This window comes from Balaenoptera acutorostrata, chromosome 12 (genome assembly GCF_949987535.1).
Source record: "Balaenoptera acutorostrata chromosome 12, mBalAcu1.1, whole genome shotgun sequence".
NCBI lineage: Eukaryota > Metazoa > Chordata > Mammalia > Artiodactyla > Balaenopteridae > Balaenoptera > Balaenoptera acutorostrata.
In genome coordinates, this window is record NC_080075.1 from 64,642,298 (window position 1) to 64,661,307 (window position 19,010).

The 19,010-nt window shown below is 42.2% G+C and overlaps 2 protein-coding genes across 4 annotated transcripts in view; one reads left to right on the plus strand and one right to left on the minus strand.

The window, feature by feature from the left end:
• FEZ2 (fasciculation and elongation protein zeta 2) overlaps nt 1-3,667 on the plus strand; it is a 44,481-nt gene extending 40,814 nt beyond the window's left edge. The window contains exon 9 of one of the 2 annotated variants that reach the window (XM_057558113.1): nt 1,849-3,667. In XM_057558113.1, coding sequence (XP_057414096.1) covers nt 1,849-1,865 — 17 coding nt within the window. In that variant the 3' untranslated portion in view covers nt 1,866-3,667. The remainder of the gene's footprint in view (nt 1-1,848) is intronic. The other variant, XM_028168821.2, reaches the window with a different exon arrangement.
• Nucleotides 3,668-4,052: 385 nt separating this feature from the next.
• The window catches only part of CRIM1 (cysteine rich transmembrane BMP regulator 1), a 207,022-nt gene continuing 192,064 nt past the window's right edge, over nt 4,053-19,010 (minus strand). For both annotated transcript variants that reach the window (XM_057558112.1, XM_057558111.1), the window contains 4 exons: nt 18,054-18,248; nt 11,220-11,342; nt 8,024-8,214; nt 4,053-6,518 (listed from right to left, as the gene is read on the minus strand). In XM_057558112.1, the coding sequence (XP_057414095.1) occupies nt 6,342-6,518; nt 8,024-8,214; nt 11,220-11,342; nt 18,054-18,248 (686 nt within the window). In that variant the 3' untranslated portion in view covers nt 4,053-6,341. The remainder of the gene's footprint in view (nt 6,519-8,023; nt 8,215-11,219; nt 11,343-18,053; nt 18,249-19,010) is intronic.

A 19,010-nucleotide genomic window follows, 5' to 3' on the forward strand; every position in this document is an offset into this window, starting at 1 on the left:
TTCCTGTCCTGCAACTAGGTTCTTCAGAACCTTTTTTTTTTTTTTAGATTCCATATATATGTGTTAGCATATGGTATTTGTTTTTCTCTTTCTGACTTACTTCACTCTGTATGACAGACTCTAGGTCCATCCACCTTACTACAAATAACTCAATTTCGTTTCTTTTTATGGCTGAGTAATATTCCATTGTATATATGGGCCACATCTTCTTTATCCATTCACCTGTCGATGGACACTTAGGTTGTTTCCATGTCCTGGCTATTGTATATAGAGCTGCAATGAACATTGTGGTACATGTCTTTTTTTTTTTTTTTTTTTTGAAGATTGATTGATTGATTGCTATGTTGGGTCTTCGTTTCTGTGCTAGGGCTTTCTCTAGTTGCGGCAAGCGGGGTCCACTCTTCATTGTGGTGCACGGGCCTCTCACTATCGCGGCCTCTCTCGTTGCGGAGCACAGGCTCCAGACGCACAGGCTCAGTAATTGTGGCTCACGGGCCTAGTTGCTCCGCAGCATGTGGGATCCTCCCAGACCAGGGCTCGAACCCGTGTCCCCTGCATTAGCAGGCAGATTCTCAACCACTGCGCCACCAGGGAAGCCCCCATGTCTCTTTTTGAATTATGGTTTTCTCAGGGTATATGCCCAGGAGTGGGATTGCTGGGTCGTATGGTGGGGGTGTGATTTTTCCTTTCTTCCCTGAAAACCTGGGACTGTAACCGCGACCCTGCGCCGCCTGCCCTAGGGAGGCGGCGAGCCTCCAGCTCTGCTCCCCTTGCTCGGGCCGCTGGCTCTGGTCTGCGAGTGCAGGTCTAGCTAGACTGTACCTGCGGCTGACGAGCTGCTTGTGTGCATGTGTTGCGGTTTTGGTCTTGGCTTTGTATTGTGAGGACTGGGTGGAAAAGAAGCTGGGGTTCAGACTAAAGGGCGACTCTGTGCTCTGAGAAAATGAAGAGGGGCGTGTAACACTCAGAGGAGTTCACGTGCGTGGGAAGGTGAGGATGGAGGGCTGTTTAAAACGCTCTTTTCCACCCATTCTGGAAATCCATAGCCAGTTAGTGATTTCTCTTCCTTGGGGACCAGTAGAACATTTTGCCCAGGAAGAGGGTATTGCTCAAGGGAGAACTCTCCTTCCCCTTTCCTGGTGGGACTTTCTCCTTGTTGTTTTTAATGCCAGTGACTATGGCTTAGCTGCCTACATATACCACCTTAATTTCAGTGCGAAGGTGAGACGTGAAAGAAGGTAGAAAAGTGGCCTCATTTGGCCTGGAAAAGATGGGACGGATGCCGTATGGGCTACTTAAGCTTTTCTTTCTCACTGCTGTGTAATTACGCCCCCGCAGCCTGCTCCCACCCTGGCCCTCAACAGCTGTACCAAAGGCTAGTAGTGTAGCTCTGGCTGCCACTGTGCTGACCCCAGATGGGAAGAAAATTGTGTGCAGACACTTGGATCCTTCTTTGACTTCACTGGGGAGCCGTTTGCTGTGTTATAAGCCTTATAACGTTATGGGTTTATATCTCTTATAACGTTATGGGCTAACGTTATGGGTTTATATCTCTAAGTGGTACCCTAAGAGACATGGCCTTTTGGTATCTCATTTCTGGGCAATTCTCATCAATGTGTCTTGAGAAAACGTTTCATTGTTGGGTGTAGCCTTTTATACCTTAGAAAAAAATTGCTACTATAGATCCTTGCATTAATGTTTAGTTCTAATGGTGTTTTTTATATACATATAAAATGTATATACATAAAAATGTGTATAAATATATATACATCTTGTGTAAATATATACAAAATATTCATTTCTATTTAAAAGTTTTTGTTTTGTTTTGTTTTGTTTTTCTTCCTCTAGTTCTGTGTCCTACATAGGGCAGCATAACTTCAGGAACAGCTTTATCTTCCGTGGACAGCAAACTAAATTGCTTATAGCATTATTCTGAAAGCTGGCTACCATTACCTTCCTGCTATTGGAAACTCAGGACACCTGAACTTGGGTTTGTGATTCAGTATTACTAGATCATGCCTTCTCTAATGCTTTATATTACGAACCGAGGGAACTATGGCACTATTTTGAATTCTATAGATGGTTTTTTGTTAAATACTAACAATTATGAACTCTTCTCTTTTCCAGCTTTATAGAGTAAGGGGGAGTGATGTTAATTGTGCACGTGCAGTTATATTTTTCATGCCTGTTTGAGTTTTTAAGGCTTTCTAGATCTAAACTGCACTCACTCAAGAACTAGATCAAAGCATTGAGAGATTTATACTCGTTATTTTTCAGTGCTGGCAAGACTGATTTTTTTGTAAGAGAATTGTCAGTGTAAATATTACCTACCAGTATTGTCCAGAGAGACTAAGACTTAAAAATTGAGGTGTTCTTGGAAGAAGGGAAACCAGAATATGCGTTGTCTTGGCTTAATACTTAGTCAATATCGAAACAGCTGGAGATGACTGATTTTAGAGGTTGCTGCGCTTCACCATTGTTCATATTTTAACCATTAAGATGCCATTTACTTTCAGAATCTTGTATTGTTTAACTTTAGAGGTTTCAGTGCTTCATTTCACTTGTCTGTGAAGAAGTGTCCTTTAAAAGGAGTTTGTATCCTTTGAGGTGCTTAAGAAACTGTGTGCTGCAGCATTGCCCATTTCCTGTTACTGTTATATTTTATTCATGCCTATGTGTTTTCCTAAAGTACTAATTCTAGAAACAGCTACTCATGGATCCATCACTAGTCATGAAAAACGTTTGCCAGTTCCAATCAAGTCAATGTCATTTAATAAATATTGGGAAAAAAAAAGGTAATATACACTTGAGAGCTTTATTTTTGAGTTTTTGGTTTTTTGATTTTTTTCTTCCCTTAACAGTGCTGGATCCCTCCCCTCACTGTTCACACATTGTCCATCATTACAGCGTGTGAGCTGGTGAAATCTTGATTAGCCTCATGATGCTAAGGAGGGGAGAGAGGGACTTTTTTCAGATCGTGCTAAGCTGCTGTAGAATGATGGAAGTCCTGTTCTTTTTCTGGGTCCGTAAGGCATTCCTAACAGCCACGGCAGCTTCTTCCCATTGACAACGTGAGTGTAAGTAGAGTCTGTATAGGACCTGCTGTCGGGCTTTTAAAATTCCACTTAAACATCTGTGAGCATACAGAGCTACCCGTATTCCTGACTCTGCTCCGTAACTGGGACACCAGGACTGCAACGGCAGTGGCTCAGTTTGGAGTTGATGCGAGCGTGGCACTTAAGCCGTTCTCTAGGAGTATGTGGAACTTGAGATGGTTCCTTGTTTTATTAATGTCTTATTTGAAAGCGGATATGTGGAACCAATTTGTCCCTTGCCCTTGAATTGATGAAGAGGCATACTAATATAATAATAATAATTTAATCTGAATTTGTAAAAATTGTCTTATACTGAAAAAATATCACTTTGGAGGGCATCCTAAAGAGTCAAGAGATTTTTTTTTGAAGCGACTCAACAGTGGTCTGTTTATAGTTCATTCTTAAATTGATGCCTCTGAAATGTATGAAAAATATGCTATTTTTTCCTGTCAAAGTCCCCTCTTAATGAGGTTTCCCCTGTTTTGCTTGGTAACCTCTTTCTTCAGCATCAGTAAAACCCTAGGGTTTCCCACTATAAAACCTTTCTCTTACACATGGTGAATGAGTTTGACTCTAATGACGAGATGGGCGTGTTTCTGATCTGTGACTGACAACAGGTAGGTTTTAAGTTTCTCTCTCAGCAGCATCCCTGTGCTGTACACTTGATTGCTGGGCCGGGGGCTGGGGGGGGAACGACACCTTTTTTTTTTTTTTTTTAACAAGGATTCCTTGGGAAAGGCCTGCCTTCTGAGAGAAGCACTGGGGCTGCTTGTGATGCCGGAACTGACAGCCTTAAAGTAAAAGGACGAGTCATCTTTCTCATCTCAGACACAGAATCTTTTTGAAAGTGACACTGTGTGATTTAGAGTCAAAGTGTTTATTTGCTGCCAAGAATCAAGTTGCAGGTAATCCTCTTACAGCCTTGTTTTTTGAAGAAAACAAAACAAACTGTAGAACTATAGTGCACTCCAAGTGCCATATATCTATTTTATTCTTCAGGAAATTATATTTTTCTTTTACAGAGCACAACAGGAACCAAAGTAAAAGAGTAATAGATATAGCACTCAGAATAAATCAAATCTTTAAAATAATAAAAAAAATTTACACCTTGTCCTATATCCTGTTAGTATTTTCATAATATGGCCATGATTGAAAAAACAAAAAGCAAGCATTTACAATTTTTTGATAGACTTTTTATGCCAGGAATGGATTAATTGTCAACAAAAATTTATACTAATCAGGCTGATGTAAGTCTATTTTGGTAACATCATTAACAAATTTATTTTGGAGATAAAAATATTGCCCCTTGATAATAAATCTTTTTTTCTTTGATGCAAACAGCTAGAACACCTTTTTCTTTTCCTTTTTTTTTTGATATTCTAAGACAAAAGAAATGGTTAATCTTCAGATTAATAAATTAGGTCATTATAATAATAAATTAATTTTTTTTAAAGTTCAGCAACCTCTGTCCAAGTATTTACAACAATACTTGAAAGTTCCTTTACAAAACAGAACACATTTTCTTTTCACATTAAGCATACTGGGTATCTGTGTCTTTCACAACAAGCATTTTAAAAAGAAAAATCAATGCAACAAATGGGTAATTAGTATAAAAGTGCTAAGAGCTGTTTGAAAAGTTAACACTATAGTATACAGTCAGTTATATCTGAGGCAAACTACAACAAACTTCCAGCTTATTATGGACAATATTCCAGTAGTTGTTTCAAACAGTTGTTTGAAAGAAAAAAAAAAAAAAATCCAGGAGCTGATTAGTGATGCAGATAAACTGCCATCAAGGTCTCTGGCTAGTGAGCAAATTGAAAACCAAAAGCAAATCCAAATGAGGAAGATTTTAATAAAGGAATACCTTCTCCATAGCAGGTACGATGCTGACTGCTCAAGGCGTGTGCATACACACACAAACACACATACACCCAACACTCACACGTTTCTCTTCCCAATTAAACTGCAAGTAGATTGAGACTTTGTGTTAATCAAAAATTTAAGTGATCAAAAGCACTGATATGGAATGCCTGTTTGTTTTTGTTGTGGTTAAAATCTCATAAAAATACATTCAACAGGAAAACATAAATTGTATGTGTATAAATATATATGCATATATATTATATACACATGCACACAAATACTTTTGTTTTTCTGAAGCATAAGATAGTTACATAAATATTCCTATAATTGCTAAAGTTTAAAGAGGCATAATTTTTTTTTTGAGCTTCAACAAAGGTGCTTGAATAATATACAATTAAAATGAAGTAGTTTCTATTTTGTAGAATCAGTATATAATAAGGAAAAAAAGATCCCCAAACAAAGTCTTTTTTTTTAAAAAAAGCTTCTTCTTAAGCTAGAGCTTCAACGAAAACTATGAACAACCAACAGAACAGAAGAAAGCAACAACAAACAAGGAAGTATAGCCCCTGGAAATGCCTGGTGTCCTTCACCCTCTTCTCCTTCCTGCCACGCTGCTGTCAGAAAAGCTCCAGTGCTCACATCAAGAAACGACTCAGGTTTTATTCATTTGCTGACTCTGCTAGGAACTGGCTGATTGGCTTGGAAGAAAAAGAAAGCAGCAAAAAGTATAACTGTATATATCCTTAATCACCCGCTTTAGAGAAACGTCGCTACCCCATTTCTCTTGCTTCCTCACCACCTACTGCAGCTGTGACTGTATATAAAAGAAGCATGTGGCTTTAGGCCTGGGTTGGCTATCAAAAGGGTCTGATGTGCTCGTCTGGTAGTCTAAGGTGGTTATGGCAGCTGGATCGCAAGGCCTTTTTGTTTTCCTGCTCACTCAGGCCTGAGCTTTGCAGCAACCAGTGCAAGTCTTCAGAGCAACAGGAAAAAAAATATCCTCTGGGCCACTGGACTGGATTTCTCCGCAAGCCAAGCTGACCAATTTGTCTTCCCATCACCACCCTCCCACCCATTCGCCCCGACCAAACTCACTGTCCCCGTCCCCAAGTATCTCTACAGCTATATTACAAGCAAATATATCTCAGCAACTTTAAAACCTTTGGTTCTAAGACAACACTTGGTCAGTTATCTTGAGGAAGAGTGGGAATGCTTGTTCTGCACACTGCTGTCGACAGAGCCCAGCCCAGGAAGTCCTCAGCGCTGTACATCATCAAGTCACAATCCAAAACAATCCACTAAGCAAGTGCACGAATTCTAGTTTAAGAGCAGATTGAGTCGTTTTTCTGTCTTTCAAAACCTCATCCACACTGCCTCTCTTCACACCGTTTGGTAGAAATTGTCTGCCTGTAGGTGGTTCTGTTTTTGCATGCTGTAGAAGCCACTGAATCTGGCGTCTGGTTCTGCGATTCTCAGCATTCTCTGGGAACCGTCCACCTGGACTCGGGTTCCTTTCTTGCAGTCCACAGATACCAGCTGATTATTTAAAGAAGAAGGCTATTTAATGGGAGGAGGAAAAAGAACCACAAAGAATTAGCTGCTTTACATATCTATCTCAGATCAACAGATATTTAGTACCTCATTCAAGTGAGAAAACAGCATCACCGCACACGGATGGGCAGACTATGTGGGTTCACATCCTGCTCTGGTGCCAACTATACTTTTTTTTGTGTGTGGCTGCGCTGCATGGCACGTGGTATCTTAGCTCCCCAAACCAGGGATCCAGCCTGTGCCCCCCCCCTGCAGTGGAAGTGTGGAGCCTTAACCACTGGACCGCCAAGGAAGTGCTGCCAACTGTACTCTTATGAGGGATACTGACAAACTGTGTTTAAGGGTGAAATGTCAATAACTTACGTCAAACGGAGGGGATGAAGGGACTGAGAAAATATGGAAGTGACATAATTATTTTCAAATCCTTGAAGTACAGACTAGTGCTTAAGAGGGTTCAAAGACAAGTGGAAGGTACCAGATAGGCAGATTTTAAGATAAACGGACCATTTCTTATCAGGCTGTAAAATCAGCATCCCAGGTTGGGCCAGTCTGTCTATATCCAGCCATACACACTATGAGCGGCTCTCTCCCCAGCTTTGCAGGTAGGGACTGTGTCTTGTGCAGCCCTGTATCCTGACCCAGCATGTGCCCAGCACAGAGGCAATTTACATATTTGTTGTAAGAAAATCAGAGGTAGGATAACCATCTGACAGAAATTTTACATGAAAGTATTATCTGGATTATAAATTGGCTGTTTTCAATTCTTAAGGTTGTATACTTTTTTCTTTAGTAAAAACCAAACTGCAAAAGGTAGAGTTAGTGTTCAAAGGAATTATGATTTATTTCCCTTCATGAAAATGAATTATTTCCTGATTTTTAAAATAGGCAGATTGAGGCCCTTTGCATTTGTATTGACAACAAACACATATTCTTTCCCCTGCAATATGAAATCTGACTCTGTCCACCTTGTCTGGTATTATTTCACACAATCTCTTCATCGTTTGCTACCTTTCCCCTTTCTGCCTGCCTTTGACACATCTGCCTGTCCTTTGGACTTTTGTACATTGTCATGATCTTTTAGCTCTCCTCTTGCCCTCTTCTGTGTGTTATCTCCCTAACCTTGTGATTTTTTTTCTTCCTCTCCCAATTCTAAGTTGATAGATGATTGAGAAATACCAAGTGACCAAGTTTTAATTTCTAATATAAACAACAATCACTTAGGAATCAGTCCAGGGGTATCTGCTTATTTGAAAACTTTAAAGTAAATCCAGGAAATTGGATCTGTGAACGGTCAGGATTCATTAACTGATGGAGACTTGATCCAGCCATCTAGCCCAGGGCAAATACTATATATCTTGATCACCACAGCTTGATGTGCATTTGAAGCTATGAAGAGCAAAGTAAACATTTCACTGGCTAATAGAGAAGATATCAAGCAACTAAGGAAATCTAAACATACAAACTTTCCTAGTTTGATTGTTTAAGAGGCTGAAACTTTGTCAGTACAGTACCTTAGTTGGTGTTCGATACCAGCAAAGCAGTGGTATCCACTGTTTCTTCTGATTGATGAACAGGAATGCTATAATAATAGAGAGGCCTATTATTATGGGAACCACAACTGAGGCAATGGAGTCCAGCGAAGAATCTTCTCCTGAGTGCAGCCTGTTATTATCTCTGTAATCTACCTGGAGGGGACCCACGTCTAGAAGAAAAAAAAATTACAAGCATTTATTACCTAAACCAGAATTTTTAAGGATTATTTTAATTACATTGCAAATAGAGATCAGCAACGTGGTTTTATTGCTTCCTAGTACTTTAAGGCTAAAACATGATTAAAGTCTAATGTGGATCCAAAGAGCTCTTATGAGAGGGCAGAGCTCTTAGGGATGGATGTAAAAAAGAAAATATTAGGATGAGAAGGTTTAGTAATTGGGCAGGATGATGCTGATTCTAGCTAGTAAAGAAAAGAAAATTCTTACGTAAACTTTAAAAAAAAGTGACTAGGGCTTCCCTGGTGGCGCAGTGGTTAAGAACCCGCCTGCCAATGCATGGGACATGGGTTCAAGCCCTGGTCCAGGAAGATCCCACATGCCATGGAGCAACTAGGGCCATGCGCCACAACTACTGAGCCTGTGCTCCAGAGCCCGTGTGCCACAACTACTGAAGCCCGCGCACCTAGAGCCCGTGCTCCACAACAAGAGAAGCCACCACAATGAGAAGCCCGTGCACTGCAACGAAGAGTAGCCCCCGCTCACCGCAACTAGAGAAAGCCCGTGCGCAGCAACAAAGGCCCAATGCAACCAAAAATAATAAGTAAATAAAAAAATTAAAAAACATTTTTTTAAAAAGTGACTAAAATTAGACTACTGAAAATATTTTGATTAATGTTAACCTTTATGGTCTTCTAAGATTTTGAAGCAGAAACATCAGCTTAGCTCCCTGTTTACTAACAAATAGGAGACTAGGACAAAGTATATGCTTCTACTTAGTAGTGTACTAGATAAGACTAATTAGTAGTGTACCCATAAAAACCAAGCCAGAATCAAGAGCTTGGTCTTTTGGTTAATATTCTGGTTTACTGAGCTCTAAGCAAAAATGCTGTACTTTTCATAAACTTGAAAACTCACTGGACCTATTGGATCATTTTCCTGCCTTAGTTATTGTACAAGGGACGTTTAATTTTGCTCTTATAAATGATGGTCTTTTCCTTTAAATCATCATTCTTGCAATGAACACTGCAGACAGAGATAACAAATTTAAATAGATACCAATCAGGAGCACTCTCTGAAGATTTCCTTATTTTTCTTTTATTTTGTTTCAAATAAACCACTGTAGTCAGGATGTCTTTAAATGCATCAAAGACCAGGTTAGCGAAAGATGCAGAACACATGCAATCAAAAGGACTTGCTTTTAAATTGTTTTGGAAACTCAGCTCATGAAGTGGCACAGCTTTGTGATGTTAATACTGTCTATAGTTTAAAACTCAGATTTTAATTAATATCCTTCTGTGTGTATTTGGGGGGGACGGGAAGAAGAGACCCTTCCTAGTTATTTTAGACAGTGTAGATGGTAATACTTTATAGGAAGGGGGGGAAAAAAGGGAACATATTTATCAGCATCAAGAAAAATGCCAAAGGGGGGAGTTCCCTGGTGGTCCAGTAGGTAGGACCCCGTCTGCACTTTCACTGCTGAGGGCGCGGGTTTCATCCCTGGCCAGGGAACTAAGATCCCGGAAGCCGTGCGGTGCGGCCAAAAAAAAGAGTAGTTTCTAATTGCCAAAGGTAAAAGTAACATTTTATTGATGAATTCAGGTTTCAAAAACACAATGAATAAAGAATGAATTTTCACCTTCCCACATTCCAAATGATATTGGAAGTGATTTTAGGAATATATGTCATATAAGAAGATTAAAAAGTAAATTAAGGAAGATCTTGGGGAAAGGAAAATGAAGCTTCAGTTGAGGTCTGTTACAAAATTTAGTCCTTAAATTCTGTTTTGATGCAAAAAGCAGACCATAAGATTAGCTTTAAGCTTCCTAGCAGCCAAAGCAAAAATGGAAATAAGCAACATCAATAAGATTCACAATGTCTTTAAGATTAAAACAAATCAGTTGCTTAGGAGAATCATAAATTTTCTTGCTACTGATAATATGAAGAAATTTCTCCTCAGGGTCTTTATAACAGAAATATTATGTAATACAGAGTCCTCAATGTAACATAATAAATATGGCTATTCTTATGACTAAAGCTCAGCATCCAGATCAGTATGTGGCACAGAGTAGGCACTAATATTTGTTGACTGAATGACTGTAAACATAATGCTGAAGCACCGTTCAGTCAGCAATTATATAAGGAGCCAAAACATGGGTCCAGGAATCTGGTGCTCTGGTCATCTGGCTTGATCCAAGCATAACACAATATCTAGCGTAACAGACCATTAATCTCTCAAGCAATGAATACTGCTTCTTCCAAAAGAAATATAAAAACAGTCTAACAGTGATTTTGAAAATGTCCTTGGAGTAGACAGGAGGCAGTACTGAGTCATGACTAAGAGCAAGCTTATACTCTTTTGATCAAGAAGACTACTTTTAGAGAGAAGGCAAGATTGACAGGAACTTGGCCTTGCTTTACCACTTAGCTGCTGAGAGGCAGAATAACATCTCTATTACACACGACTAAAAGGACAGAGCAAGGGGAAAAAAAAAAAACCACATGGACTAAGCCGGATGAGTGGAAAAATCAACACATTAGTAATAAACTGAACTCCTCATGGAGTGAAAACTACCTGGAAGTAGAGGGTAACCTAATGGCATAAATGCTTAGTGCAGAATCCACAGGGACAAGTGAGTAATTTATTATTACTCTGCTTACAAAGTTTATTCACACACATACCTTTGAGAGATGGCTTAGAAATTCCAGATACCAAGAAGCTCTTATGACCAGGGACATATTTCTTTCCATCATCATTAAGCCTCTGAGCATGTGGGACCAGAAAAGAGGCATTTTACCCACTTACCTGCAGACTTATTTCATTATCCTGGGTTGTTAAATATGTTACAGCCAAGCAGGTCTTTCTTGGAGTGGTTACTTGAACTTACTTGGGCACGTATTTTAAAAGGTTACCCAAAAGAAGTTTTGAAAATTAAAAAAAAAAAAAAAGTAAACCATACACAAGACTAGACCGATCTCAACTGACTTTGGCACTTACCTCTGGGGATATGGATAATGTCATTTTCACTAGGTGTGGGCCACAGGGGAACCTCCAGGTCAATCTCTCCACGATGATTTGTCTTCTCAATGGGTATATTGGTTGGTTCCGGGACATACATTTCTAAAAGAAGGGGACATTTTTCATAAGAGATGATGGATGGGCTCCTTATTGTTGACTTGTCTCCTCAATCCAAATGGACGGTGCATTCAGTACAACACAACATGTCCTGGGACATGAAAGATCCAGTTTCCACCTTGACATCATTAATGCTAGAGAGTTACTAGCTTTGTAGGGGTGGGAAACATGTCCTATAACCATTTAAAAAGACGGGAGAAGATTACTCCTCCACCTGGGTCAGAAGCTCTGCTTTTTCATGACAAATGCTGTTGGCTCTACAGATTCATGCAAGCTGATGGTCACTGGCTGAAATGAAAGGATTTCTTTTACTTTCCATCTACTAAATTATACTTTAATAACTTGCTCTTTAATAAATGAGTGTTGAATCATTTATATGAAATATGTCACAGGAAGTGAAAAAGTTAAAGCATCTTCCATTCTTTATTCATTTCCCCTCCACTCCCTTCCCCTCAATGGGAATGGATATTGGCAGAGCTCATGAGGGGCTGCCCGATTTAAGTCTTAAATGTCTACTATGTTATTCCTGGAACCATGTAGATTGGAAACTGATCTTGAGTAAACATATTAATATTACCTAACTCGATCATACAGACACTTTGGTCAACAAGATACTACAACATGAAACAAAACTGAGAAGAATGATATTCATTAATCTCCAATATCAGGATTTTTTTTTTTTTTTTGAAGCCAAGTTCTAAAGGGACCAGTGAGAAAATCCAAAGCTTTCCTTGGTTCCTACATAAATATCTGTATATCCCTACTTCATCTGGCTAACAATAATTAGCCAACTTTTAAAAGAAGTAATTCTTAAGAATCTCTGTTTTCAAAATATAACAACAGAAGTCAGCCTCAATCATGTACTTCTTGGACACGGCCTGCCATATTATTAACTGATTTTTATAATAAGGTTACCCAACATTGGTAATACGAAATACTCACTAATATACAGCCTAATTTAGTCCAAAATAAAATGCATGAAATACGTTATATAAGTTAAAAGAAAATCCTCTCTGCTCACAGTGATCACTGTCTATCCCAAAGTTACCAGCCTTTCAAGAAGTGAACTTTAAAAAGGATAAATCTGAGAGAAGGGAAGAGTGATAGAGAATAGAGTATGTGCTAAACTTCCACTGTGAGTTAACTGAGCACCTGCCAGGGAAATAAATGCTAAGATGTTAAGAAATTGCCCAAGATTATGCACGCAGGAACCAGCAGAGCTGGGCTTCCAATCCAGTTCTGTGATTCCAAAGCCCAGGTCTTCCTATTGCCCCTAAGAATAAAGTCACTTTGGCTTTAGCTTTTCTTACTTAAATTATAAGACCTCAAACACGGCAAGAACTAGACACTCTTAGAGTTTTGAAAGGTTCAATAGGTGTCTAAAAACTCTAGAATTAAAAAAAGTTATTGAAAACATTTTCATTCACAGAAGCAGGGGTCTGAGTATAAACTAGTGATTGCAAACTTTCCTGTCATATCTGCATCACCTGAGGAGCTTATAAAATGTGCTGACGCTCACAGGTCCTGACTCAATAGGTCCGGGCTGGGTGGTTCTGGTGTGGGTGTGTGTAGGGATGGCGTTCAGCTCGCCCACTGAGACATCTCGATAATGTGATACCAATTTCCTGGAGGAATTTGGGAAGAAAACCCCCTTGACATTTACGTGACATCTTTCAGTGCCAGGGCATCCTGAGCCCCTGCCCTGTGTGGTACAGCGCACAGCCTTGAGCTTTCCTATCACAACAGGGGCTGACCTGCCACTGCCTTCTGAGGCCTCGGGAGAAAAGGCTAACATGAGATCCATGCGGAAAACCTGTGAATGTCAGCAGCTAAGCAGCAAAGACCTCCTCTGCGGAGACCCCCAGGGCTGGGGTCAATTCAGTTCAGCTCAGGGTCTTTCCAGAGTGACAGCAGCAGGCAAGCAGCTTTGAAATTCTTGTGCCTCATACCTGCCTACGGGTAGATTTCAGTGAAACCCTACAAACAACACAGACTTGACAGTGTGAGTTCTCTTCCCACAGGTGCTTAGAAAGGCTCTCCTTGGCAACAGAGGGGAAAGTTGGAAGGATCTACCTAGGATGGAGGAGGATGTCTTACTCAGTGATTACTTAATCACCATTGTTCAGCAAATATTTCCCAAGTATTTCCTATGTGGCAGGCACTGGCCTAAGTTTGGGGGATACAGTTGTGAGCAGGACCAGTCCTGCCCTCATGGGCCTCTCATGATGAGTTACTTCTCACCGACTGGCAGCTCATGGCCTGTCCTCTGGAACAGTTTGCTCCACTAAACTCAGTTCGGCTCTGATTAAAATCTACCCACACCTCCTTTATCATAAAATACTCAAAGCTCTAGTTCAGAGCCCTCAAGTCTAAGGGGAGAGTGTCATTTCCCTTTGATGTGAACTTAAGAGGGAAGCCACCTCTGAGCAGTTTTGCCAAAAAGGATAAATCTTTCAGCAAAAAAACTGAAGAAACAAAAAGAAGTGTGGGTGCCGCTATGTTTCCATGCCTAGGCCCAGGCCTGCCATGGCCAAAGACTGCATTCAACCCCAACTCTAAAATAGAACCCTTCCGGCATTTACTACAAGAGCCCTTTATAAAGCTGCTGGCATTGTGGATGACAGGGCCAGGGGAGTGACACAAAACTTTACCTGGCTAGGTGGCATAGATCACGGGCCACTTGGTCACAATTAAAGAATTACAGCTGGGGTCAGATTTGACCTGAACTTCAGAGGAACCTAAGACAACTTACTGGGGATGTATTTTACAGTCAGAGGCACCTGGCCCATTGTAAGAGCCACCCTCCTTAAAATGTCGTTTTCTGGATATGGGGCAGGGTGCTTGGGGCTTACAAGGTGAGGACACCATTTTCTGGGAGATGGAACCATAAGTCAACTTAGGACTGGGGACTCCTGGGTCGTCTGCTAACTAGCTGCATGGCTTTGGATAATTCACTTAACTTTTCTGACCCTCAGTTTTCTATAAAATGGGACAAGTACTAACCAGCGAATCAGTTCACAGGTCTGGTACTTGTATCCAAAGATGGCACAGGGGGAAAGTGCTTTGTAAAGGTGAGGCTATTCAGAACGCTAGCTGATGTGCATAGGGGACAAAGCCAGGTAGCTTGGGCTTTCCAGGTGAGAATCGGCAACCTGAAACTTCAGAGGGCCCAGGAGAAAAACAGGACAGGAATCCAGGCTTCCTGGCGGGCCACACTTAATCAAATGTAAGGTGGCAGAGCTTGCCTGACTGCAAAATTTGGTGAGATAAGATGGAGAAAGGATTCATGAATAATACATCAGAAGCAGAAGGGGGACTTAACAGAAATTAAATTCCAATCCAACAGTAAATGCTGACTGAGAAGTCGTTGGAGAAATCTCTAGGTATGAGCAGGATGTTAGTGAAACCTACACTCTTTCCTCTATTAAACTCGCAACCGAGGAGAGTGGATCTTTCCCTCCATTCCTGTCGCCATCACCTGAATTTGGGTCCTAATCATCACACACCTGGGACGTCTACAGTGCAAGTCACAGCTGTCCTGGCTTCTGGTCTCTCCCTGCTTCAGTCCTCCTACAGATCACTGTTTGGCTCCCCAAAGCACCTCCATGATCTTGTGTTTCATCTGCTCAAAAATGAGCCACGAAGGACAAAGGACAAAATCTACCTCTCCAATTGACAATTAAGGCCCTAAGAATCTTGACCAAAGTCATCTTCTCTGTCCTTATTTCCCGCTACTAGAACTCCCTATTCCAGGGGCATTTGGCCTTGACCTTTCTGTCTCAGGGTCTTTGGTCAGATCACCCTTTCACTCCAATTAAGGGAACCCACTGTTTTTCAAGGTCTAGCTCAATCCTTCAGTGAAAGCCTCCAAGACCCCCCTCTACTCTACAGGAAAATCCTATCTGTGAACTTAGCGCTCGTGGTCTGTAGCTGGGCTGTGTAATGGTTGTCTCCAATTCACCTCCTCCCCTTCTCTCTAGAAACCACTCTAAGTAGATTTTGCCGCCACCACCGTACGGAAATGGCTCTCGTCACGACGACTAGGACAACGCTGAGTGCACAGCAGTCAGTCCCTGCTTCTCACCTGATGTCACCCAACAGCACTCCTCCTGCCCTCTCTCCATGTGGCTCCCAGGTCATAGCTCTCTCAGTTGCTTCCCGGGTGGCAGGGGCTCATGCTCTGTTTCCTCTGCCAATCCCTCCCCACCTGCCCAGACCCCAAAGTTGGAGGGTTCCTGGGCTCAGTCCCAGGCTCCCTTTTCCTCCCTATATCCACTCATTCCTTGAGTGACCTTGTCCGGTCTCAAGGCTTAAAAACCACCTGTGGCTGACAACGTTCAAGTTTATAGATCCATCTCCCATTTCTCTCCTGAACTCCAGATCAGACAGATTCACTGTCTATTCATTATCTCCACTTAGATGTCCAATGGAGATTTCCAACTAAAAACTCCCCAAACCAAACTGATTTTACACCAGAGCTGCAACTCCATGTTTTAGTCAAAAACATTATAGTTGTCCTTGGCATCTCTCTTTCTCTCACTCCTTACATCACGTTCAAGTCCTATGGATTCTACCCTTTCACTAGAATCAGAACCCAACCACTTCTCCCACCTCCACAGCTACTGCCCTGGTCCAATCCACACTCAGCTCTCACCTGCATCACTGGCCTCTCTGCTTCCACTCCTGCACGTCACGTCCCATCACTCCTCTGCTCAAAACCCTCCAGAGTTTCTATCTTGCCCAATACAATTCTAAAATCGCTCATGAGATCTCGTGTTTTGGCACACGGCTACTTCTCTGCTTTCCTCTAGTTACCCTCCCTGCTCATGGGGTCACATCCACACAACCTCCCTGCTTCTCTCTGAACATTCATGGCATGTTCCCACCCCCTGGGCTTTTGTCTTGCCTATACCACAGAGATTCTGCTTCTACCCCATGATTCCTGCCACTCTCCTGGGTCCCTTTATAAATGTCATCTGATCAGTGAGGCATTCCTGGATTATCAGAACATCCTGTCTCCTCTTCTGCCTAGCCCCTCCTCCCCCACCCTGGCCTCGCTATGTGTTTTCTCTGTGACCCTTATCCTCATCTTGTGCGCTATTTACTGTTTACTTATGTGCTGCCTGTCTCTCCCTACGAAACCATCAGCTGTGTGGACGGGGACTTGTTGGATTCACCCTTGTCTCCCCAGGGCCTCGAGCAGTGCTTGCATAGGGTAGGCACGAAATGAATCTTGAATAAATAAGATCAAGTTTCACCATTTGAACTGCTCAAGGCATATTACTAGGAAAACTGGTATGAAACTTGTGAAACAGGTGAAATGTAATAGATAAAGCAACTCCAATGAGAAATACATGTTTTTCCTCATTCTTCTCGTGCAAAACACTTAATGATTTTGTTTTTTCCCTATGTGGACACCGAGGGATACAACATCACAGAAGTGAACTTGTGACTTTCAATTTACACCTTAAACAAGGCCAAGGAGACTAAACTGTGAAAAGCACCCAATAAGAGATCTGAAAAGGACTCAGCCTCCTGACCTGGCAGAATATCCCATCCTTTTTAGGGGATAAATGGACATTTTTAGACATGCCCATTAGGGCTAGTTTGCACAACAGCTAAACAAAAGGCAAATGTATGCAGAGCTCAGTGAAACTCTTCGGGTTTAACTGGCTATCCCATTTTACAAGTGCACGGTGTAGATGCCCTTCTAAGTTGCCCTGACTCCTAGCCCACTGTGCTGCATGGAGCAAGAGTCTCTAACACAATGCTGCAAGAAAACACAGAATCGAGGTGAAGATGGAGGGGCTCTTGACTTGCTCAGGACCTCTCTGGGCTCCTAGAGTGAGCCCTCCCTTTGGTCTGTGTGGTCTGGACTGCCTGTGAAGTCTGTGTGTTCAGGGCTTTAGATCTGGAACGCTGCCCAGAGGCTGTCCTGCCGCGGGCTCAGGTCCTGCATTGCTGGGAACGAGGGGCAGAAAACAAAGGAGCTGTTTCGGCAGGAGACACAGACATGGAAACCAGGAGAAGGCCTTGGGGAGGATCTGGGCAGCTGTGGGGGACTTAGGTTTGAAACTGGGAGGCGGATTACTGAGCTGACATGAAGGGTGGAATGTGGGGACAGACGTAGGCATGTGATTCTGCAACAGCCAGCTGGGGGCGTGCTCCGTGGTTCGGGTCTAGGTGGGAAGAGATGGAAAGTTCACGGGAGGGCTTGGGAGAAGGCTGCATGGGGTGGCCTGGGTACTACTGGAACTGATGAACTGAAGAAAGATGGGACCAGCTTCGTATTCTTTAAATGCAGCTCTTCCATTCTGGTTCTGATAGATATTCACCTTAGAACAGCTGTTAAGTGTATTCCCTACTGTGTCCGATGATGGACCTTTTCCGCTAGGCTCGTCCAACACTGCGCTAAAACTGTGCTACTCGGACACGGCAGGTGTCATTCACAGGTCTGTTACACCCATAAGGCCTGACACTTAACGTTTAGAGAATGCAAGTCAGAAGAGAGCAATACTGGCATGGAACCAAAAATCAGGCACTCACCTAGATGGTCACAGGCTCTCAAGTTACCCGCCAGGTCTCTTTTTGGGCCACAGGAGCTAAGGGACGGGTGGGGGAGGTTCTGAGTCTGTCCTAGCTTCCTCTTCAATCAACATCACAGCTTGGAAAGTGGCAGGGCAGTGGCTTAGATACCTGGGCACATTGGGCAGCAGCTCCCTTCCACGTTGATGGGCTCGACGCAGGGCAGCGGCGGGCAGCTGACGGTCGAGCAGAGGGTCTGGCCCTGCAGGCAGTAGCAGTGTGTGCAGCTGTCAATGTCCCAGCGCTCCTCATCAGCGTAGGCCTTCCCGCTGAAGTGGCACACCACCTTCTTTGGGATTGTGTCCTCTAGTGAAAAGAACGGCACATGGTGGAGTCGCTCCGTGTGACAAACACAATTTCTCATCATACTTGAGACATGAAGGGGAAAAGCTCTACACAATCGCAACATGCTCTGGGATTCCCAGAATTGGGTAAAACTTCCGCCTCCCCAGTCCCTACTGTTGTTTTCCTCTGCTCAGCAGAAGCCTCTGAACTCTCATCTTGTGGCCTGAACCTGATCAAGGGCCACTAAGGCTGACACAGGTGGTAACTATAACAACCAGCTGGGAATGATACCCGTTGGCCAAGAGTCATTAGACTGTCATTGCAAAATATACAAACTTAATCATCGCATGGCTGTTGAACACAGCACATGAAGAAACTAAAACTGAAATACAGATAGGTAGGGAGACAGGATCACAGGTTTTGTTCCATGGAAAGAGGGAAAAAGTCCAGCTGAGTATACTTATAGAAACAACTGAAGAAATTCCCATCTCCAGTTAATCTCTGTGTAAATGATGCAGGGGAATGATAAGGAATGACAGTGGTCTGTTGCAGGGAACTGGCAGGTCTCCTGTGCTCTCCCAGAAGGGAAACAGCATTGAGAGAACCATTTCCTTCATTTTTCAGGGATGCTGGATGGATTTCCCTCTCAGTAACCAGGACATTCCTACTTCAAAAACAACCTCACTTCATTTCAATACATTTTTTCCCCCAGCAAACTATGTTTTTTGAGAACAATATATATATATATATATTATTAATTAATTTTATTTAATTTATTTATTT